Raw genomic sequence first — 21,865 nt, 5'->3', positions numbered from 1 at the left:
AAAGGACAAGGGGTCTCCCTGTTTCTACCCCTAAACATTGCAGGACCTGTCCTGGGAAGGCTACCATCTACCCAGTCTGTCCTGACGAGAAGAAAAGCTGCACCATACCTGGGCTCCCCAAAATGCGAGCACTTGGGGAAGGAAGAGGGGCAGGCCAGCAGCTGCACTCAGGGCTCTTTATTGGTGTTGGAGGAGGAGGCCTGCCCACCCTCAAGGTGAAGACTGAGTAGGCAAAAGCAGCACTCTCAGGCTCAATACCAATAAACCTTCTTGTGTCTTCGAGTCTCCTGGATCCCCATTGCCTCCATCACCTCTTCTTCTAGTGTCTTTAGCCGGGGCACATAAGTTCTTTCTAGAGCATCTTCCACTGATGTGTCCTTGGGGCCATCTGTCGAGTCAGAAGAAAATGATGAGTTTGCCAACTGTTTATTTCCTGCAGTGTTGGGGATAGAACCCATGACCTTGCACACTGCTAGGCAAGCGCTCTACCACCAAGCTACATTCCTAGCCCCACCAACTTCCCTTTCCTGTCACACCTCACATCCCTGTCTTCTCCTGCCCATCCCCAGCTTACCAGTCCATGTTTCTGGGACAATGCCATCTGCTCTAGGAAATTCAGGTTTGGGGATAATTCTCCCAGATCTTGTGGAGACTCGAACCCGCTCTCCTTCCTCAGTAAATCTCCACTGGATCTCAGTGGGTTTCCTGGTAAATAGAAAAAATGAGTCTAACTTAGAGCCAGATCTCTGTCCACCCTCCAAGCCAAAACTGAAGGCAGTGGCTGAGAACACTGGATTACCACCTTTGTTTCTGTCAGGGTTACTGACAGAATTGTGTGCAAGAAACAGACCTCACTGAGCAGTGCTGGTGCATACTTTAATCCCAGCACTCAGGAGGCAGACAGATCTCTGAGTTCCAGGACAGCCTGATCTACAGAGTGAGTGCCAGGAAAGCCAGAGCTACATACACAGAGAAACCCTGCCTCAAAATCCCCACATACTGCCCCAAAAAGGAAACAGACCCCCTGAGCTCCGCATATCTAACACACCATTCTCATGTGATAAATGGGTCTGCCCAACACCTGTGTGGACTTGAGTTAGAAGCCCCTTGACCAGAGGCCTCTGTGCTTGCCTGTCCTCAGGGTCCACCAGCTTGACCTGGTTATGAAGCAGGGGAGCTTCACTGGGGATCATGGTCCCTCGGTGATCCTTGGTTCTGCCAATATAGCGGAAACGCTGTCCAAGAGAAGGCAGTATCAGAAAACGATGTGTGAGGAGGGAATTGACCTACTACTGCTAAGCACACTCAGCCCAAGCCCAGCTGTACAGTCTGCCCCTCAGCCAGTTTCATGTCTCTGCATGCTGCTCGTAGGGGGACAGATGGGGAAGACGTCTCAGTTCTCCATCATCCTTCCACTCACCGTGTTCAGCCCCTCCAGGACAACACAGTTCTGCTCTCGAATGACCTGAACCACTTTGCCCTGCTTCCCAGCGTCCTTGCCTTCTAAGATCTCCACCTGCAGGAAGACGAGAGGACAAGGGCAGGAAACTATGGCCCAGCCACCTTTCTGTTGCTCTGTCCTGAGGTTCTCACCATGTCTCCACAGAACAGGTGCCAGTCTTCCTCAGAGATGGGCTCTACCGCCATTGGGCGCCGCCTGCTCCACTGGGGATTCCTCTTGTCTGATAGGGAGCCTGGACGGTTCATCCCATAGCGGTGGTGGAGACTGGGAGTGGCTTTGGATGCCAAGGCCAGCAGGGCCGAAAGACGCATGGTTAGATGTAAGAAACCTCAGCAGTGAAAGACTCAAAAACTCCGTCAGCTATGAGTCAAGAGAAACAGAATGAAGATTCGAACTAAGGGAGAAACTTTTATTTTTTTTATTTATTTTTGTTTTATGTGCATTGGTGTTTTGACTGCATGTATGTCTGTGTGAAGATATCAGGTTCCGCCGGGCGGTGGTGGCGCACGCCTTTAATCCCAGCACTCGGGAGGCAGAGGCAGGCGGATCTCTGTGAGTTCAAGGCCAGCCTGGGCTACCAAGTGAGTTCCAGGAAAGGCGCAAAGCTACACAAGAGAAACCCTGTCTCGAAAACAAAACAAAACAAAAAAAAAGATATCAGGTTCCTTGGAACTGGAGTTACAGGCAGTTGTGAGTCACCACGTGGGTGCTGGGGAATAAACCCAGGTCCTCTGGAAGAGCAATCCATGCTCTTAACCACTCAGCCATCTCTCCAGTCCCTCGTTTGTTTTTTGGGAAAGGGTCTCACTAGGTAGCTCTGGCTGACCTAGAACTCACTATGTAGACCAGGCTGGTCTTGAACTCTCAAATCCATCTGCTTCTGTCTCCTTTCCTAGTACCAGGACTAAAAGTGTATACCACCACACACAACCCGGGAATGTTATTGAAGTATCGACTTTCTAGCGCAGTGGACTTCATCTCACTGACTCTTCTCACAAGTTATCTTTACAGATGAGAAAACAATGAGTTCATGTGTTATCCATGGTGATAGAGCTACTATGGGGTGGGGGTCTCTATTCAAACCCCATATATCTGACTTCACTGAGGCCACCAGGCAGTGATGGCACACGCCTTTAATCCCAGCACTGGGAAGGCAGAGGCAGGCAGATCTCTGAGTTTGAGGCCAGCCTGGTCTACAGAGTGAGTTCCAGGACAGCCAGGGCTACACAGAGAAACTTGTTTCAAAAAAACAAAAAAAAAAAAGAAAAAAAAAAATTCACTGAGGCCAAGGGCCACACTATCTAGCTCCTTGAATCGCTATCTCAGGAGAGCTTGGCACTTAAGATACTTAAGACAGTTATTAAATGAATGCATGAACAGCAGGGCAGGAGGGAAAACGGGCAACGGAGGAGAGCACCAGGACAGCACAAAGGCAAGCAGCCACGAGGCAAGGCCAACAGAGTGGTGGCAGGGATGAGAACAGCTTATAGTGGGCCTAAGTAACAGGCCCAGACCTTCACACAATTGACTCCATGATGGAAGTACCGTTCAGGCCATAAGACTCAGCACACAGACAGTACCACCAGCTGTCTGACATGAAAACCAAGACCTAATCTATCCGAGTCCATAGTTCTTGGAAAGTCTCTAAATGTACTAATCTTGTTTTTTGGTTTCGTAGTTCTGCTTTTGGCTAATTGTTATTGTTAACTGTGTAGCCATGTTAGTTAAGTCTTCTAGGTATACATAGATATATTTCAGATAGATAGGTAATCTTCAAACACTTCATAGACCTAGAGAATATGGCATTTAAATAACTTAAAATTCTGTTGACGTGAGACACAATTGCTCCTGGCTGCACCAATTTGATCCCGAGAGAATGTTGGGCTTCTAAGATATCTCCATTTGGAAGTTTGTCTTCTTGGCACAAAATGGCCTACTGGGCAAAGAACTGCCCTTACCTTGATGGCTGACAGTACAAATGCAATGCTGTCCTTTCTGGACAAGCGGGACACGAGGAAAGCGACCACTGTACTCTGCCAAGACAAGGTAAGATGGTCTTTCAGAATTCCTGCTTCTGAAAATGGTCTGTCAGATACTCTAGGCCTGTAGCCACTTTGAATGCACCAACAATGCTGAGAAACATTAGGTGACTGTCCAGGCTGCCAGCTGTCTTGGTCTACTCTTGCAAGATTCCCAAAAGTTGCTTACATCCATCTACCATTTCTCATGTACCATTATGTTCCTTCTCAGGTCTTTGATGTGGTTAAAGACTAGATAGTTGTAATTTCCTCAGTTATGATAAAAGATAAGTTAGATATAAAACCTTAAACTCACAAATATAAGATAAATAGGATATCTTCTTTAATATTGTAACTGCAATTCTTGCTCGGTAATTTTGTTATATGTAATTTTACCATGTTAAAGTTAAAACCTTCCTTTTTAAAAAAAGAAGCAAAAAGGGGTAAGTGCTGTGGATACGTGCGTTCTTAAAAAAAAAAAAAATATATAAATAAAGTACTGATGGCCAGTGACCAGGCAGGAAGTATAGGCGGGACAAGGAGAGAGGAGAATTGGGGAAACAGGAAGAAGGAGGAGAGACACTGCAGCCACCGCCAGGAGAAGCTGCATGTAAAGATGCCGGTAAGCCACCAGCCACGTGGCAAGGTATAGATTTATAGAAATGGGTTAATTTAAGATATAAGAACAGTTAGCAAGAAGCCTGCTACGGCCATACAATTTATAAGTAATATAAGCGTCTGAGTGATTATTTTGTACGTGGATTGTGGAACTACAGGTGTTGGTGGAACCTGGAGAGAAGCCCTCCAGCAACACCCGTTGAATAATTTGGTGAGACCCTGTCTCAAAAAGTAAAAAAGGGAGCTAAAGAGACGGCTCAGCATTTAAGAACACTTGTTCCTGCTGTGGAATAATCCTTCTGTACACTGTGAGTATGTATTGCTCTCATTGGTTAATAAAGAAGCTGATTGGCCTATAGCAAGACAGGATAAAGTTAGGACAATCAAACTGAGGTTGCTGGGATGAAGGGTGGAGTCAGAGGAGATGCCACTCAGCTGCCGAGGGAGCAGGACATGAAGAAAATGAGGTAACAAGCCATGAGCCACAAGACAAAGCATGGATAAGAAATATGGGTTAATTTAAATGTAAGAGTTAGCTAATAACACACCTGAGCTATCAGCCAAGCATTTATATTTTATATTAAGCCTCTGAGTGATTATCTGACAGCAGCTGTGGACAGGAAAATTCCACCTACATGTTCCTCTTCTAGAGGACCTGCATTTGATTCCCAGCAACCCACATGGTGTTTCATGACCACATGTGACCCTAGTTCCAGAGGATCCAATGCCCTCTTCAGGCCTTTATAGGCATCAGGCATGCATGTAATGCATATACATACATGTACCCAAAGCACTCATTTAAAAGAATGAATAAATCCAATTTTAAAAAAATGGTAAAATGAAGCCAGGCAGTGGTGGCGCATGCCTTTAATCCCAGCACTTGGGAGGCAGACTCAGGTGGATCTCTGTGAGTTCGAGGCCAGCCTGGTCCACAGAGCAAGATCCAGGACAGCCACCAAAACTACATGGAGAAACCCTGTCTCAAAAAAAAAAGGTAAAAAGAGCCAGATGTGGTAGTGCACACCTGTAATGGCAACACTTGGTAACTAAGAGCAAAAAGACCATAAGTTTGAGGCTTGAGGCTAGGCTGGGCTACATAGAAAAACCTTGACTTTTAAATATTTAAAAAAAAATTTTTTTAAAGATTTATTTTATGTATCTGAGTGCTCTATCTGCATGTACACCTTTATGCCAGAAGAGGGCATCAAATCCCACTATACATGGTTGTGAGCCACCCTGTGGTTGCTGGAAATTGAACTCAGGACCTCTGAAAGAGCAGCCAGTGCTCTTAACCTCTGAGCCATCTCTCTAGCTCCCAACTTTTAAATATTTTATTAGATGGGAGTGTTGTTGTTGTTTTTTTAACTCTTCTTTCTTCGGCTGTTTGGGGCCCCAACACACAGCTCTCAAATAAATCACACAGAGGCCTATTCTTTCTTAGGAATGCCCAGCCTCATCTTGGCTGATTTCTAGCCAGCTTTCCTTAATTTAAATTATCCCATCTACCTTTCGCCTCTGGGACTTTTCTTTCTCTTACTTCTGTGTGTCCTACTCCATGGCTGGCTGGGTGGCTGGCCCCTAGTGTTCTCCTCTCCTTCTCTTGCTCCTTCCATTCTCCCAGATTTCTTCTTTTATTCTCTACCTGCCAGCCCTGCCTATCCTTTCTCCTGCCTTGCTATTGGCTGTTCAGTTCTTTATCAGACCAATCAGGTGTTTCAGACAGACAAAGTAACATAGCTTCACAGAGTTAAACAAATGCAACATAAAAGAATGCAACATGCCAGGCAATGGTGGCACACTCCTTTAATCCCAGCACTCGGGAGGCAGAGGCAGGTGGACCTTCTGTGAGTTTGAGGCCAGCCTGGACTACAGCATGAGTTCCAGGACAGCCAAGGTTATACAAAGAAACCCTGTCTCGAAAAACCAAAAAATAAATTAGTTAAAAATAAAGAATCAACGAGTGCAGTAGGACATACCTTTTATCCCAGCACTTGGGTGGCAGATCTTAGTGAGTTCAAGGCCAACCTGGTCTATATAATGAGTTCTGGGCCAGCCAAGACTACATAGTGAGACTCTGTCTCAACAAACAAAAATAAAATAAAATGTTAAGTGTGATGACTCATGCCTCGGGAGTCAGAAGCATAAGGATTACTATGCGTTCAAGGCCAGCATGCCCTATACAGTACCTACAGACTAGTCTGAGCTACAAGGTGCGACCCATCTGAATCAAAACAACCAAGTAAAAAGGCTCAATGCAGAATGCTAACCTAGCATGCAGTGAACTTTATAAATAGCTGCTGCTGCTAGCCTGGTATCACGCTAAGCAGCATCTCACAGAAGCCTAAGGGCAGCGATGAAATTGCTCTTGAGCTCGTCACTGGGTTTCTGTTTTTGTGTGCTATGTGTGTGTGTGTGTGTGTGTGTGTGTGTGTGTGTGGTCATCAAACTTGGCGACTCACGTATGATGGACAAGTAATTTTTGTGTAAGTGGGCTACCCCTCCCTTCTTTATACATCTCAGGATAGGAGATGGGGGAAAGCCCAGTGTTATCCATGATGCTGGAGGAGCACAGGGCTTAAATACTTCTATTCAGATCCAACGCACTGAATCTAAGGACCTGGCAAGTCCAAAACTGACTGAGAATTTCAACGTATTTGGTCTTCACAAGTACTCAGGAAGTGATGTAAGTATCATTAAGATCCTGTTCACTAACACGAAAAACAAGGCTTCTTGCCTTGTCCTAGTTCACGCAGCTTCACCGGAGCGTGTGTGTCTCAAAAAATCCTTAAGGCTGGTTCAGTCACTCCAGGCCTGAGTGAGGCTCTGGGAGGAGAAAGCAGGCCCAGACACGCCCCCCTCCATATTTCCCTCGGTTCCCCACACCACCGGATGCTAGTGCCACTTCCGCGGGGGGAGCTTTCTTCTCCATGCAAGCACTCGGGGCAAGGCCTCAAGGACTTCCTCTGTCAGACTCACCCAGATCCAAGGATAGCTCCAACCTCCTAGTAAAGAGAAACCCAAGGAGGAGGACTGCGCCCCAATTTAAGGCTAGGAAAAGGGAAGTCCCTTCGAGTATCCGCCTCCTGGGGACCACCGGCGACCAGCGGGCTCACCTTTCCCAATCTTTCTTAGCACGTGGGTGCTGCTCTGGCAGTCTCCGCCCACTGGATTTCTGGGAGATGTAGTCTAATAGCAGAGCGGACGCTCAATAACGCAGCGAGCCTCTCAGCTTGCTGGGAACTGTATTCCGTCGCTACAAAATGACCTGAAAACAGGAAATTTGGCCAAAAGTAGGAAATCTCGAGGGTGAGAAGCATGTCGGGAGCTGAAGGCGAAAGATAGGCGGATTCGCTGGGTACTTTCCTGTAAGTGCTCTGCGTGGTGGCCACTGGGAGTTGTAGTTCACAAAGAACATGGCTCCATTTTCTAGGTGGTTAGGGGTTCTTAGTAAAAGCAAAGGGATCCATTTCTAGGTGGGATTACAGCCATTATGTCCTGGCTCTTCTCTGCTTGAGGGACCAGGGCAGATTAAAAAACTGCCCCACCTTTGTAGAGGAAAGGATAATCGTGGGCCCTTCGGATACTAGATGAGCGAATCACTCTAGTAGAGAATACTGGGAGGTTACCACCCTCCCACCGTGTCCACCTCCCACCTACCTGCCCTCCCACCATCAGTGAGTGGACTGGCAGGCATCCCTAGCAAAGCCTAGCACTGAGACCAGATGTCCTGATCAGCTGGCTCTTTGACCACTCACCTGCCTGCCCTGATCAGATCAAGTATGTTTTTCATTACTGTGAGTCTGATGGTGATTGATAGGGGGATAGCCCAGCTTTGGATGGGCTATCCCCTAATCTGTCCAGTTTGTAATGTCAGGAACCTTGTTAGTGAACTAATCAGTGACTAGAGGAGCCTGAAGAAATGGCCTTTGTTCTTAGGATGTGTATAACTAGGAAAGGATTCCCGAGGCCATCAGCATCAGATGTGTGTCATTAACCTCACACCTCATCTCTGAGAAGGCACCCCTACTGTTTGATCATTCTATGTCCGAGGCTTATAAAGGCAGGCTGGCCTGGCCTGTCTGTCCCTAAACCAGCCTCTCAGCAAGATGGAGTTGGAGTCTTGTCTTCTCAACTGTTGTTTGCTGAGATAGTGTCTATGTAGCCCCGGCTCACTTCAAACTTGCTAGTTTCTGCCCTCTCTTCCCAGCTGCTGGAGTTAGCATCAAGCCTGGTGTATATGGTACTCCAGACCGAATCCACTCCTAGGGCTTATTGCATGTTCAGTAAGTATTCTTATCAGCTACATCTCCACTCCCACTCCCCAGTTATTCTTTCTTCTAAATATTTATTGTTTTTTATGCGTGTGTGCCTTCATTTTAATTTATTTTTTGAGACGAGGTTTCTGTGTAGCCTTGGCTGTTCTGAACTCTATAGACTAGGCTGGTTTCAAACTCAGAAGCCCGCCAGGCGTTCCCCACCACCAAATGCCTTCATAATTTTATGTGTACCAAATGTGTGCTGGAGGGGCCTAAGAGGCCAGAAGATGAAGGTATTGGAAACCCTGGAACTGGAATTCCAGGTGGTTGTGAGCTGCCTGATGTGAGTGCTGGGAACCGAACCAGGATCCTCTGCATCTGCCAAGCCATCTGTAGACCTTCAAGTGAACTCTGAAATCAAGTCATGGGCTAGAGAACAGGCTCATCGGTTAAGAGCACTGGCTGCCCTTTCCAGGGTCCAGAGTTGAATTCCCAGCAACCACATGGTGGCTCACAACCATCTCTACTGAGATCTGATACCCTCTTCTGGCATAAAGTCAATGGAGCACTCATACACATAAAATAATTTTTTTAAAAAAGTCATAATTCTTGCCTTGTCTTATTATTTATTGAGACAGAGTCTTCCTATGTAGCTCTGGCTGTCCTGGGACTAAATACATACTGACATGTAGTACATGTAGGCTGGCCTTGAGCTCAGAGATCACATGTGCTCCAGTGCTCTGTACCACCATGCCTTGGCTAAAACAAGCTGACATGTGGCTAGCAACCTAACTAGCATTAAATGGTTCACTCCCCCCTAAACTTTGACTTGCTCTTGAAGGTCCAAGATATTTCTAGAACCACACCAAACACTCAGTTCTTCCCAGCACTAAATTTAGAGACTAAGGCAAAAGGACCATGAGTTTGAGACCAATAGGGAGAGCCTATATCAAAAGCAAAAACCAGGGATGGCTATGCAGACCTGAAATCTCAACACTTGGGAGATCAGTGTAAGGTCATCCTCAGCTGTATAGTTAGTATGTATCCTGTGTTACATGAGACTCTGTCTCAGACAAAAGTCACACACACCTTCCATGACCATTTGGGGAACGTCCTCACACTCCATCTTTCTCTTTTTTGAAGTACTGGGAAGGTATTGAACCTAGGTCCTCAAGCATCTGATATATGTGCTCTCGTGTATCATCATACCACAGGCTGGTCTAGAGCTTGCTGCACACCTGCAGGTGACTTTATTGGGTTGGTCAGATAGCTCAGTGGGTAGAGGCACCTACCTGCCTGATGATCTGGGCTGAATCCTGGGTCCCACATGATGGAAAGAAAAACTGATTACTGAAAATTGTCCTTTGATCTTCACAGAGGCACACAAAGTAAAATGTAATAAAAACTTAGATGTACTTTATGAATATTTTGCCCCCATGTATATGTACCACGTGTGCCTGGTACCCAGGGAGGTCAGCAAAGGGTATAGGATCTCTTGCAGCTGAAGGTATGGATGGTTCTGGGCCAGTGTAGGTGCTGGCAACTGAACCCAGGCCCTCTGCAAGAACAAGTGCTCTGTAACTGCTAAACCAGCTCTCCAATTACCATATACTGTGCTTTTGGGTTTTGTTGTTTTTTTTTTTTAAAGATTTATTTATTATGTATACAGTGTTCTACCTGCGTGCATGCCTGCACACCAGAAGAGGGCATCAGATCTCATTGCAGACAGTTGTGAGCCACCATGTGGTTGCTGGGAATTGAACTCAGGACCTCTGGAAGAGCAGTCGGTGCTCTTAACCTCTGGCCATCTCTCCAGCCCTAAAACCTATTTCTTGGGCCAGCTTTTTTCTGTGTGTAATGGCTAGCGGGGCCGCGGGCCGTCAGGCAGCCTTTTTCATAAAGCCCAGGCTGGCACTGAACGTGGGATCCTCCTGCCTTCTCACTGATGAGAATACAGGTTTGTGCTACCACACCTGGCTCAAAATGTGTTAGACCAGTTGCTGAAGAAAAGGCTCAACAAGCAGCTGCTGTTCTTGTTCTTGCCGAGGACTTGGGTTTGGTTGCCAGGACCCACATAGTGACTTACAACCACCCTTAACTCTAGTTCCAGAGACCCTCAGGTACCAGGCTTGCAGGTGGTACACACATATAAATGTGGGCAAAACACTCATAAAATATACCTAAAAAAATTAATGAAAATGTTTTAGACCCTCCCAGATGCTTGCAAGGGTAGACTGGATGGTGTGGTTTCTGTAGCCTTGTGTGGGAATGGAGATGAGGTCCCTCCTTTAACCTGAGGAGGAGGAAGAGGTCACTTATTTCCTTTCCCTCTTCAGTTATCCAGACACTCCAAAGAATCAGACGGAATCCAGGATAGTAATCAACGGCTTTATTTTCCTAGAACTCAAATTGTCTATGGTTCTCAGAGCTACACTTCCAAAGCTACAGTCAGCAATTTTTCTTCAGAGCCCAAGGGAGGGATAGGAGTAAAGACGAGAGAAGGAGGGGCATCAGAAAGCCCCGAAGAGGCTGGGAGAGCACTTTTCCCTGTATTCAGTGGGCTACAAACTGGACGTGTGACACCACCAGAGGACCAACTCTGGAAGAACAGCAAGCCCCAGCTCCAAGGAGCCATCAACTCCAACACAAGGGGACCCTCCCAGTGCACCTCAGAACCGGGTCAGTAGTGGGGGGCACACAAAGGGTGGGGATTAACAGTTTGGTTGGTTTTGGTTTTTTTTTTTCCTTTTTTGTAATTTTCTTTTATTAAAAACATTTCCTAAAAAATGTGTCCTTTCCTTTATGTCTGGGTGATCTATCTGACTAGAGGCTGGCCTTGAGCATTATGGGAAGCGGGAAGAAGGCAGCAGGGTCTCCCACGTTACCCATCCTCTGACCTGAGATCTAAAGAGAGACATTTACTCAATGCAAATGATGAGTCAACCCTTCAGATTATCAGCTCTCTCCAGGACCTTGGCCCTAACAACTTGGAAACTCCAAAGTCTTGATGTTAAACTACAATTCCTTGAACCCTGGGGTCAGGGGGAAAAATGCTCTCAAAATCACCAAGGATTTACGGACGGGAGCCTCTCTCCCACAGTGTCCCCTTTGCTTGAATTTAGGCAGATGGGAAAATAGGTGTGGGAGCATGAGACAGGACCTCAGGAGACGCCCCCCAGGAACCCACACTCAAGTTCATAGTCCATCAGCCCACTCCTGCCCCAACCCAGCCCAAAGGTCTAGAATGCCTGCAGGAGGGCAGAGGTGTCAAGAGGTGGAAATAGCAGCCCAGGCCCTGACACAACCCCGAGGAGACAAGTCTAAGGAGATAGAATGGCCCCATCTCATCCCAGGGCCCAGGGCCCAGACTCAGGTCCTAGGGTACAGGGACCTGGAGGGGAGGGCCAAGCCAATCTCCAAAGGTGGGCTTAAAAAAACGAGAAAGTGAGTGAAGGAGGAGAGTGGGGTGGGTGGGAAAAGTGTTCCCAGTTTGCAGGCCATGGCCAGTTTCCCCAGTAGCACCCAGACAGCAGCAGGAACGGGGCAGGGGCTCCTCTTGAAACATTGGTGGCTACAGGCTGCAGGGGAGGGTTGGAGGGAGAAGGGTTAATGGTGTGGCCTTGGCCTGGCCTTACCCCAGCCAGTGCAGGTCTTCAGGGAGAGCCCACCCAGCCTCCAGAAAGGCTGACTACTGCAGGCCCTTCTCTGCATCCTCCTCCTCCTCTCCATCAGCGGCTGAGCCCTCCCAGCCCACTGTCAAGGCAGCTCACTCACCTCTCATCATCTCTGACGCCCTGGGCTTCGGCCTCTTCCTTGGCAGCAGCCTCCTCCTCCTCCTCTTCCTCCTCCTCTTCCTCTGGAGGAGGTCCCCGGCCAGAGTCTGGCTCAGAGGGGGTGCTGTTCTTCTCCATCTCTACTGGTAGGGGCCTCTCACCCTCCAAGGTAGCCATCTCCTTATCCTCCTCTTCATGGTCTCCTGACTCCTTGGGACGTTTAGGGGAGTCCTGGGCAGATTATCAGAGGACATCAACTGAGGCTAGAAACAGGAGGTCAACAGCTAACCTCCCTGTGCCTACATGCCTCTTCCCAGGGTGATGCTGTCCTGCTACCCTCTGCTACCCAGAAGGCCTGTGTCCCATTCTCAGCTGGATTCCCAGAAACTGCGGGCTGGATTTATACCTCAGACTCGGGGCCCCAAGACAGAGCCACAGAGTGCCGCAGGGCACGTCCTGCTGGCAGTTACCTCGAGCATGTCCCCTGCCCTCCGCTTCAGCATCCCCTTCTCATTCTTCTCCTTGGTCGGCTCATCGATGACCAGTTTCCCCTCCTCGTCACTGCTACCCTCTGCATTGCCTTTCTTATCACCGTCACCCTCCGGGACTTCCGCCTCGGGCTCTTCCACACAACTCTTTTTCTGGGAGGACTGCGGCAGAGACATCAGAGGCTGAGTGGCACCAGAGACTAGTCCCCCCCAACCACCCCCTTAGACACTCACTCCTTCTTTTGCCCACCTCTCCCCCACCCCCACCCAGGTGCCCAGTCTCACAAGTGTTTTGAGACCCACCTCTGTTGGATTAGCCCTGGGGTTAACCCACAGGCCGGGCAGGCAGGGCTCTGTGCAGGAGGGGGGAGGGCTGGAGCAGGAGGCAAAACCTCGGGTCAACTTCTCCCAAAGGGATCTGGGACCCGTTCCCCACGACCCCCGCTCCCCCCGCCCTCCCGCCTTGTCCTGCCCGGCTCACGAGAACCTCCTCTTGGAAGGCTATGTCCTCTTCCTAATGATGGGCCCAACAAAGGCTTACCCTACTTACCGCCTCCATCCTATTCTTGCCCTCAAAGCCACTGACAGTGGCCCCTAACTCCCAGTCACCCCGCACCCCCCAGGTCCCCCTGGCAAGATGTCCCGGCTCCACCACCCCAAAGGCCCTGAGATTCTCAAGACTAGGCGTTGCCTGTGGGCAAGGCTCCTGGAGCCCACAACACACCTGCTTTCCAGGGCGTGGAGGGCAACTCGCTGCTCACCTGGTAGCCAGAGGCCTTGACGGTAGGGTTGTTCTCGATCTCCCACAGCCCCTCGCTGAACCCTTTCCTCTTGTTGGGCTTGCCAAACTTCTCCTTGGATTCCTCGTAAGGGAAGAGGTCTTTGGGGCCCAGGAATGCCCTGGTGAGAGATAGGAGACTGTGCTCTCAAGCCCCAAGCTGTTCCCAAGCTAAACGCCAGACACGGACAACTATCACCCCCCTTTCCCAAAATGAAGTTCCCACAGTGTTCCACCTGCCCCCACTGGCCCCTCACTCACGTCTCGTGGGTCCCAAAGAAAAAGACTTGGTATTTGTTGGCTGTTGATTTCACGGCAGCTTCAGGCATCTCATCAATCTAGGGCAAGGAAGGGAGAGAAAATGTGAACTGGAGTCCCAAGGCCTTCATTCCGGGGCAAGGTGACATTTGTATGAAGCCGGGCACAACCGGACTCCAGAGATTACCCAATTTGCAATACATTCTTAGTAGTATAACTTGTCCAAATGAAATTAGACTGGAAAGCCTAAGCCAGGACTGCTTCACTCCCCTTCACCAGAGAACATCTTCTCCAGTGTCCAATCCTGGCCCAAGCCCGATACTGTCACTTCTTATATTTTGACACAGTGCCTGGCTGTGTAGCCCAGGCTGGCCTCCAACTCCAGATCCTCCTACCTCGACTCCTAACATGCCAGCATACCCACCTCCAATTACGAAATGTCAGTCAAAGCATCTCAGCTCTCCCAATGCTTTCTCATGATCACAGCCCACCTCTTCTCAATGACAAAGTCAGAATCCCCCCCTTCCTCCAGGGCCGTTACATAACTGACTCTGTAGACCAAGCTGGCCTTGAAAGCCAGCTAAAATAAGTCTGAAAACTTTGAAAGCTAATAAAATAAGTCAAACCTTTTTCACAGATGGGGAGACTGAGTGCAGAAAAGAATGCCCTTCCCAAGAAAAACATGGCACATTAGAGTAAGGACCAGAATTCAAGCCCAAATACCTTCCTTTTTTTTGGTTTTGTTTTGTTTTTGAGACAGTTTCTTTGTGTAGCCACGGCTGTCCTGGAACTAGCTCTGTAGATCAGGTTGGCCTCGAACTAACAGAGATCCACCTGCCTCTGCCTCCAGAATGCTGGAATTAAAAATCTGTGCAACCACCATCCAGCTCTAGTTTTCTTTTAAAAAATCATTTATTGCCCAGCAGTGGTGGCACACGCCTTTAATGCCAGCACCTGGGAGATGGAGGCAGGGGGAACTCTGTGAGTTTGAGGCCAACCTGGTCTACAAAGCGAGTTCCAAGACAGAGAAACCCTGTCTCAAAAAAACCAAATTATATACGTGTGTGTGTGTGTGTGTGTGTGTGTGTGTGTGTGTCTTTGTGTATGTTTTCCCCAAATGTTATTTCTGTGTACCTCATGAATGCCTAAGGACGCCAGAAAAGGGTGTCAGATCCCCTGAGACTGAAGCACTGGTTTTTGTGAGCTGCCGTGTAGATGGGAATAGAAGGCCGGGTCCTTATGGAAGAGCAGCCAGTGCTCTTAATCAGCAAGACATCTTTTCAACCTTGGCCTAATTTCTTGAGGAGATCCCTTGCCCTATGATCCTGGTTGCATTCTGCAGTAAAGGCAGTAACTGCTGAGGTCTAAGGTCAAGTTTGAAATCAAGCGAGGACCGTTGGCCAGTCTCAGATTAAGTCTTGGAAGCCCAGGCCAAGCCAAGCTGTTGGGACAGGGGACTACAACTCCCAGCAATCCTTGCAACAACCCCAGATGCCCGCCCTCCTCCCAGAGGCCAGGTGGCCATGTTGACTGGGGTGCAGACCCAAATCCAAGAGACAGGACAGGGCAGTGATTAGAGAAGAGGGTGCAAGTGGGAGCACTAGGGAGACAGGGAGGCTGAGTGACTAGAAAGAGCTGAGTGGGCATGACTCGGAAGAGCGTCTTGCCCCAGACTTGGAAGTCTTTAGGCCGCTAGGCCCCTCCCCCTTGCCCCGTGGCCTCTGGGGACTTCGGCCCAGCCCCTCCCCCTAGGAAGGCACAACTCAAACTAGGCCCAGCCCAACAATCAGGAGATGCTGGGGTGTGGGAACCTGGTGGAAAGGCATGCAGTTCCCCCACAACCGTGATCCCCATCACTATGACAACTCAACCCCTCCCCCCCGAGGCCACTCAGCAACCAGGAATGTGACCACCCCTCCCCCCAGGCCTTCCATCCAGGATTGGGGAGGAGGGGATACTAAACACGCACCCCACCCCCCAGGCCCTGTAATCTGGCACGCAGGTTTTAGGCTGTATGTGAAACCAAACTAGGACTGGGGGTGGGGGGAGAGGCAGGGCGGGGCGCATGCTCTAAGGGGTGGGGACAGGGGAGGAGCTGGACAGGATACCTGTCTCTGGATATCAGTCCCCTCTTCTCAGAGGGGTTAACAACAACAACCAAAAAAAAGAGAGAGAAAGAGAGAGAGAGAGAGAGAGAGAGAGAGAGAGAGAGAGAGAGAGAGAGCGCCCCTCCAGGGCTTAAGAGATCCCAGGAGACTAGCAAAGGATGACGGTAGCAAAGGCTCTCTCAAAGGCCTGACACCTATGCCCGGAAGGGAGCCGAGGGGTGTGGGAGGGTGTTTCCAAGCTTTAGTGCTGGAGAAGTGCCCACACCCAAGCCAGGGCATTACTGTGCTTCCAGTCTGGTAACTCACGGTTAATGAAAGGGAAGAGGAGACTCTAAAGAAAGAGGGTGGAGGAAGGGTTAGGAGGCCCGAGGCTCTCCCCAAGAACGGACTGAAACTGGACACCCCAGCTTCCCAAGGAGAGCAAACAAGAGGCAGAATCTAAATCGTGGGGCAGGGGACCCAGGAAGCCTCTAGCTGCCCAGTCCCAGAAACAAGACTGGACGGAATGAGACATACCAACTCCACCAGTCCAGCCAACTCCCAGCTACATAAAGGCTGGGTGTGGAGGAATGAGAACACATGGGCCTCCTCCTTAAGAGCTCAGTCCCCAGCCTTAACCCTAACCATTTTATGTAGGTGTAACAGGTAGGGCTGGGGGATGGAGTGCTTTCTGCTCAACAGCATGTCCAGCCTCCTCCCCCACAAGAGAGGAGAAATCACCTCAGTGGCGGCACCCCCACCCCCACCCCCACAGCTACAAAGGAACTCTTTTCTGGAACTTGGATGTGAAGGGCGGTTCTTCCACAGTGAGGGAGGCTATTGAGTCTGTCCCGAATCTGTCTCCCAGGTGGTGACTTTATATCCACACTGTGACTAAAGTCAGTGAGTCAAAGGCAAGCCAGTCAGGGTGGGGCCAGACAGGCTGAGGACCCTACCACACTTCAGTCAGGGTGGGGCCAGACACGCTGAGGACCCTACCATACTTCCTCCTCCAGCCAACTGGAAGGATTCTGAAACTTCTTAACCGTTCCGGCCCACTCCTCTGCATTTGCCCGCCTCCATCAGACAGGCCCCAAGCATCAGAAATCCCACTCAGTCCAGGTCAGAGGCCTGTGAAGCCATTTGCAGGGTTCAGAGGAACAGGGAGAACAGAACACCATGCCCACGGCACTCAGAGCACAGGCAGGTCCAAGACCCTCGGGCATTTAGGAAGGCTGAGCATAGCTAACTAAGAACACACCAGCTGACCACCACACCCAGGGCCTGGCTGACTTGACCTAGGGGAACCAGAATGTCCAGGACAGCAGGCATCTCAGACAATTGGGCTGGGAAGTGTGGCAAGCCCAAAGGCAGAAAAGGGAAGAGACAGGAGAAACGGAGGGAGACTCTAGGCTACTCAGGAGCTTCTCCAGGACTGGGAGAGCAGAGAACGGCACCCAGGGTGAGGGTGGGGGATCAGGGCTAGGGTGGTTCCTGGTTAAGTGCCTGCAGATCCTCAGGAAGTTAGGCAGGAAGAAGGGAAGATGGGGTCATAACGCATTCTTCCAGCCAGGCCGCCCTGCTACCATGTGGCCCCTATGTCTTCAATCTCAAACTCTGGGCTCTTTCAGTCTTTTCTCAGTCACCCAGAAGTCCTCAGAAGCAGCAACTGAGGAAGCAAGGTGCACGTGGTGGCCTGCATCGTGACAGAAGATTCTGGTCACCCCCTGGAGCAGGCAGCCCTCAGGCTTTAGACTCCAACTCAGGAAGAGCTAAGACAGGTTCTAAGGAGTCGGGGGTGGGGAAGACAAAGACTCAGTTTTGTCCTTTGGGAGCCAAGGGGAATGTCTTGGAGAGGTGATAGGCCAAGCCAGGCCAAGTGTTGGGGTGCATATCTCTGAGTCACAACTGTATCTCAAAGATCCAGGCCTCAATAGAGAAAGAAAATGACTCTCTGTGCTCCCCTTCTGTCCTGGAAGTTCATAATGAAAAGAAATGGATGCCCTGCTCCAAGGTGTCTTCTATCCACAGGCCACCAGAAATCAGAGGGGCTCTCTCATGGGGCAATAGGTCTCAGGGAAAAAGATACCAGAAGATCCCAAAATCCCCGTTTCGTAACAATTTCTCCTTCTTCGGACATGGCTTACCACTGAACTTTGTCTCCTCCCCAGCAAGGAGAAGCAGTGGAGACCTGGGTTCAATGCTTGCCCTGACCATTAATGCCTCGGCATCTGGGCCAAGAACCCAGTGGATCCGAGGGTGCAGGGTAAAGTACATGAGCGTTCACATGACACACACACTGCCTAGCTTCAGTCAGGCCCTTGAGGCCCTTCTAAGGCTCTGGAGAGTCTGGCTTCTCTCTGTACTCCACTCCCAAGCCAGAGGCCAGGCCTCACTTGACCCAATTGAAAGCTTCAGAGAGCAAGGAGCTGGGGCAAGTGGGATTGGACACACTCCTTGGGAGGGGGAGAGAGTATGGAGGGCTACTTGGGTTTTCTCAATGATCCATTTGGCCCGAAACCCTGAATAGTAACCAAGAGAGCATGGAGGAACTTCCCAGGCTCAGAGTAGTACTGAGCCAGATGAACAGTCAGCCATACTGGAAAAGCCAAAGCCTTAAGGCAATCCTGCTCGGGGACCCCTCCTTCAGGTCTTTCTGCCCTAGATTTCACTTTACACAAGTCCCACACCCTAAGGGGCTGAGTCATGCCCTCACCCAGTACCAAGGGCCCCTCTACACTCACTTTGAAAAGTTGCCAGAAGCACCCACACACGCACTTAACCTTTTCCTTGGAGGAAAGATGATAAACACATCAGGCTTTCGGCCCCACCCTCCCACCTGGCCAGGTGCTGCAATGGGAAGGCCCTTCTGTTGGCGGGTTACAACCACCACATGGCTGACACCGGCCCTCTGGGCCGGAGACGCTCACGGGTGGGATGCCGAGGCCACTCCGTCTCGCAACAATCCCCCGCCTCACTAAGGTGATCTGTACTGCATGTCCCAAGCACACGGGGGGCCCTGCTGCCTGCCTACAGTTCCAAATATGAGCTGGTGGCATATGGAGGGATGTTCGCGTAGGGCTGAGGGCGAACGGGTTGTGGTAGAGAGTTACCCCAGCCAGGCAGACCATCTGAAGTCTCCCCCACTCCCTCCACGACCCTCCCGACTCCAGACTTCCTACAAAATACTCCAGGAAAGTTTGCTAGACGCCAGCTCTACTCTCCCCGCCCCCCCACTTAACCCTCTGTGGACTGAGACCCTTCACAACCGTTTGTCCAGCCAGAGGGACCTGAACTGGAGGCAACTATCAACGGAGACTCGGTGCTCCAACGGGGCTCCCGGAAGGGGTTGGGAGTCGCGGCCGAAGCAGCGACCCATCACCGGGCCGCTCCCCGACCATGCGCCCAAAGCCTCGGCCGGTAGGAGGGTTGCGGGCCGCCTGAGCACGCGGCGCCGCCCGCCGGGTGCCGGCCCCCGCCGCCTCCGTTATGTAAGCGGCGGTGGGCGCCGACCAGGCGAGCAGGCCCGATGCCCCTTGCCGCTGCGCCCGCTCGGCGCTCGGCGCCCGGCGCCCGTGCTCTCCCGAGCGTTATGCAACCGCACCAGGGCCCGCGATGGCCCCCACTGCTCACCCGGGCCGGCCAGTGTGGGTATCCCTTCATCTTCGCGAACACCAGGTCCCCGCATTTGTACTCCTTCTGCCGGTTGGATCGCGACATGGCGGGGCCGCGGGCGCCCCGGGCTCCGCGCCGAGCCGGGAAGCGCGAGCCCAAGTTTGCGCGTGCGGCGGTTGTGGCGCCGCTGCGCTCCGGCCCTCGCGCGGCCCCCGCCTCGAGGGTGGCCCCCGGCGCGAGCTCCGGAGCCGCCACGGCGTCTGCGCCCGCTCGCCGCTTCGGACGGGGCGGGCGCGGTGGGCAACGCTCGGCTCCGGGGCGCGCTCGTGCGGTTGTTTGTGTTTGAAATTCAATTGCTCCCTCCTCGGCGCGAGGCCGCTTCCTCCACCCCCCCCACCACCCCGCGGCCCACTCCTCCCCTTGCGCTCCCGCCCGCGGCGGTTCGATGCGCTCAGCCGCTCGACGCCTGCTTCCTGCCCGGGCCGGGCGCCCAACCTGGAAGCCGCGGGCGGAGCGCAGCGGCACAGGCCGGAGGAGCCGAGCGCCGAGCTCGCCAAGCGGGCTTTGTGTGCGGGTGGGTGGGTGGTGAGTGCCAGGCGGCGAGGAGCGGGCGCCTGCTGGACAGGCTGCACGTGCCCCTCCCCTGGCTCCGCGGGGTGCTTCCAGCCGGGGCCGGGCGGGGCCTACTGTAGCCCTAGTTGCGCAGTGTCGTCGTCCGTCCCCCCGCCCCCGACCCAGTGCCGTGTCCCAACCCACGTATCTGCTCAGCGCCCTTGGCTTCTAGACGGCCAAGACGAGAGGCGTGGGTACCTCTCAGCAGTGTAGGGTCCATCCTGGGCTTCCACGTGCTTCTGTTGGCGGGGTGTGTAAGAGTTCGAATCCTGCTAGGTCAGCCTACGCAGTAGAGGAGAGGTTTGAAATTTGGCAGTCCCATGGTGTGCAAGATATTGTGGCCATTTTCGGGGTGCAGTAAATGCTAATAATCAATGCGGCTGCCTAGTCAAAGATCTGGACTTCACCAGTTAAACTCACCAAAATGAGGAGGTCCTAAAGGGGACCTAAATACCACTAAATTCAGTTTGGAAATGTATAATTCTGGTAATCTGAGAGGGCTTTGCCAAAGCTGTGTCTTTGAGAATGAATATGACTTTGTCAAATTCTGGGATACTGTCCTGGATTATATTCTTTTGGGAGGGGAGCTGGGGGGAGGAACGCTCGAGGCAGGGTTTCTCCATGTAACCCTGGCCGTCCTGGAACTCACTCTGTAGACTAGGCTGGCCTTGAACTCAGACCCGCATGCCTAAAGGCCTGAGCCACCACTGCTTGGCCTGGGTTGTCTTCTTAGATTGTGATGGGAACGATGGGCCCAAAATGTGTTCTCAGATCTCAACCCAAACAAGATTTTTCTTGTAATTACATTTCTATTTGTGGAATGGCTTCTTTGTTGTTTGGTTTTGGTTTTTCTGAGACGGTCTTACTATGTAGCCCTGGTTTGCCTGGACTCACAGAGATCAGCTTTCCTCTGCTTCCTGAGTGCTGGAATTAAAGATATATATCCTACTGTCCATTTTAAAGAGATTTTAAGTTTTTATTTGTGTTTGTGAATGTACGCCACGTGTGCAGAAGAGGGCTTCGGATCTCCTGGAGCTGGAGTTGCAGGCTATTGTGATCCCATTAACAAGGGTGCTGGGAACTGAACTTGTATGTCCTGGAAGGGCAGCAAGCTTTCTTAGCCATCTATCTTGCCCTAATCACAAATTCTTAAAGAAGGTTCATGAGCCTGGCAATGGTGGTGCACACCTTTAATCCCAACACTCAGGAGGCAGAGGCAGGTGGATCTCTGTGAGTCCAAGGCCAGCCTGGGCTACAGAGTGAGTTCCAGGACAGGCACCAAAATTACACAGAGAAACCCTGAGTTGGAAAAAAAAAAAAATTTCATGAGTGAGTCCAGTGTCAACAGGTTTCTGTACCAGGCTTTATCTTTTGGGCCACCAACCAGCTCCCAAATCACAACACAGAGACTTATTACTATTTTTGAATGCTCGGCCTCGCTTAGGCACATTTCTGGCTAGCTCTTTTAACTTAAATTAACCCGTTTCTCTTTATCTACCTTTTGCATCAGGGCTTTTTACCTTTTCTTACTTTCTTGCCGTCTCTTTGTCTGGCTGGTTGATAGCTGCCTGACTTCTTGCCCTGGGCCTGTTCTTCTTTCTCCTCTTTCTCCTGTAGCCTAGATTTCTCTTCCTATTTATTCTCTGCCTAGCTATTGGCTGTTCAGCTTTTTATTAGCCCAAGCAGGCAAGGGGAAAAAGCAACACATCTCTACATTGTTAAACAAATGCAGCATAAACAAAAGTAACCCACCTTTACACAGGTAGGTAATATTCCACGGGGACTGGAGAGGTGACGCAGTGGTTAAGAGCACTGGCTGCTCTTCCAGAGGACCTGGGTTCAATTCCCAGCACCCACATGGCAGCTCGCTGCTGTCTGTAATCCTCTTGCAGGGGATCTG

General features: G+C 50.9%; 2 protein-coding genes and 1 long non-coding RNA gene across 4 annotated transcripts; 1 reads left to right on the top strand and 2 right to left on the bottom strand.

Moving 5' to 3' along the window:
* Positions 1-162: 162 nt before the first annotated feature.
* Positions 163-7,371, bottom strand: Mrpl24 (mitochondrial ribosomal protein L24). Of its 2 annotated transcripts, none has more exons than XM_028857621.2 (6): positions 7,075-7,349; positions 1,594-1,822; positions 1,421-1,516; positions 1,132-1,235; positions 575-705; positions 163-388 (listed from the first exon to the last, which is right to left on the bottom strand). In XM_028857621.2, the coding sequence occupies exons 2-6, from the start codon at positions 1,771-1,773 to the stop codon at positions 252-254; spliced, it is 648 nt and encodes a 215-aa protein (XP_028713454.1). In that variant the 5' UTR covers positions 1,774-1,822; positions 7,075-7,349; the 3' UTR covers positions 163-251. The 2 variants fall into 2 exon arrangements, with proteins under 2 accessions (XP_028713454.1, XP_028713455.1); XM_028857622.2 differs by having other exon boundaries at positions 164-388; positions 7,212-7,371.
* A 10-nt stretch (positions 7,372-7,381) lies between these two features.
* Positions 7,382-11,412, top strand: LOC119088184. The gene is made up of 3 exons (XR_005091781.1): positions 7,382-7,463; positions 8,306-8,381; positions 10,691-11,412. It is a non-coding gene; the product is annotated as an uncharacterized LOC119088184 (long non-coding RNA).
* Hdgf (heparin binding growth factor) lies at positions 10,729-19,693 on the bottom strand. The gene is made up of 6 exons (XM_028857620.2): positions 19,372-19,693; positions 13,655-13,731; positions 13,377-13,515; positions 12,598-12,777; positions 12,129-12,358; positions 10,729-11,932 (listed from the first exon to the last, which is right to left on the bottom strand). Exons 1-6 carry the CDS (start codon positions 19,456-19,458, stop codon positions 11,926-11,928), a joined length of 720 nt encoding a protein of 239 aa, XP_028713453.1. The 5' UTR covers positions 19,459-19,693; the 3' UTR covers positions 10,729-11,925.
* Positions 19,694-21,865: the final 2,172 nt, after the last annotated feature.

Source organism: Peromyscus leucopus, chromosome 6 (assembly GCF_004664715.2).
Source record: "Peromyscus leucopus breed LL Stock chromosome 6, UCI_PerLeu_2.1, whole genome shotgun sequence".
Lineage (NCBI taxonomy): Eukaryota > Metazoa > Chordata > Mammalia > Rodentia > Cricetidae > Peromyscus > Peromyscus leucopus.
Note: the sequence above shows the minus strand (reverse complement) of the source record. Positions and strands in the feature narration are given on the sequence as shown.

What these genes read in the sequence shown, in the direction of transcription:
- Mrpl24 (XM_028857622.2), bottom strand. Translation starts at nt 1,773, where the DNA reads ATGCGTCTTTCGGCCCTGCTGGCCTTGGCATCCAAAGCCACTCCCAGT. An exon ending in ACCTGTTCTGTGGAGACATG is followed by an intron (nt 1,517 to 1,593) that starts GTGAGAACCTCA and finishes GTCTTCCTGCAG; the next exon opens with GTGGAGATCTTAGAAGGCAA. An exon ending in TGTCCCAGAAACATGGACTG is followed by an intron (nt 389 to 574) that starts GTAAGCTGGGGA and finishes CTGACTCGACAG; the next exon opens with ATGGCCCCAAGGACACATCA.
- Hdgf (XM_028857620.2), bottom strand. Translation starts at nt 19,458, where the DNA reads ATGTCGCGATCCAACCGGCAGAAGGAGTACAAATGCGGGGACCTGGTG. An exon ending in TTCTTTGGGACCCACGAGAC is followed by an intron (nt 13,516 to 13,654) that starts GTGAGTGAGGGG and finishes ATCTCTCACCAG; the next exon opens with GGCATTCCTGGGCCCCAAAG. An exon ending in GGGCAGGGGACATGCTCGAG is followed by an intron (nt 12,359 to 12,597) that starts GTAACTGCCAGC and finishes TAATCTGCCCAG; the next exon opens with GACTCCCCTAAACGTCCCAA.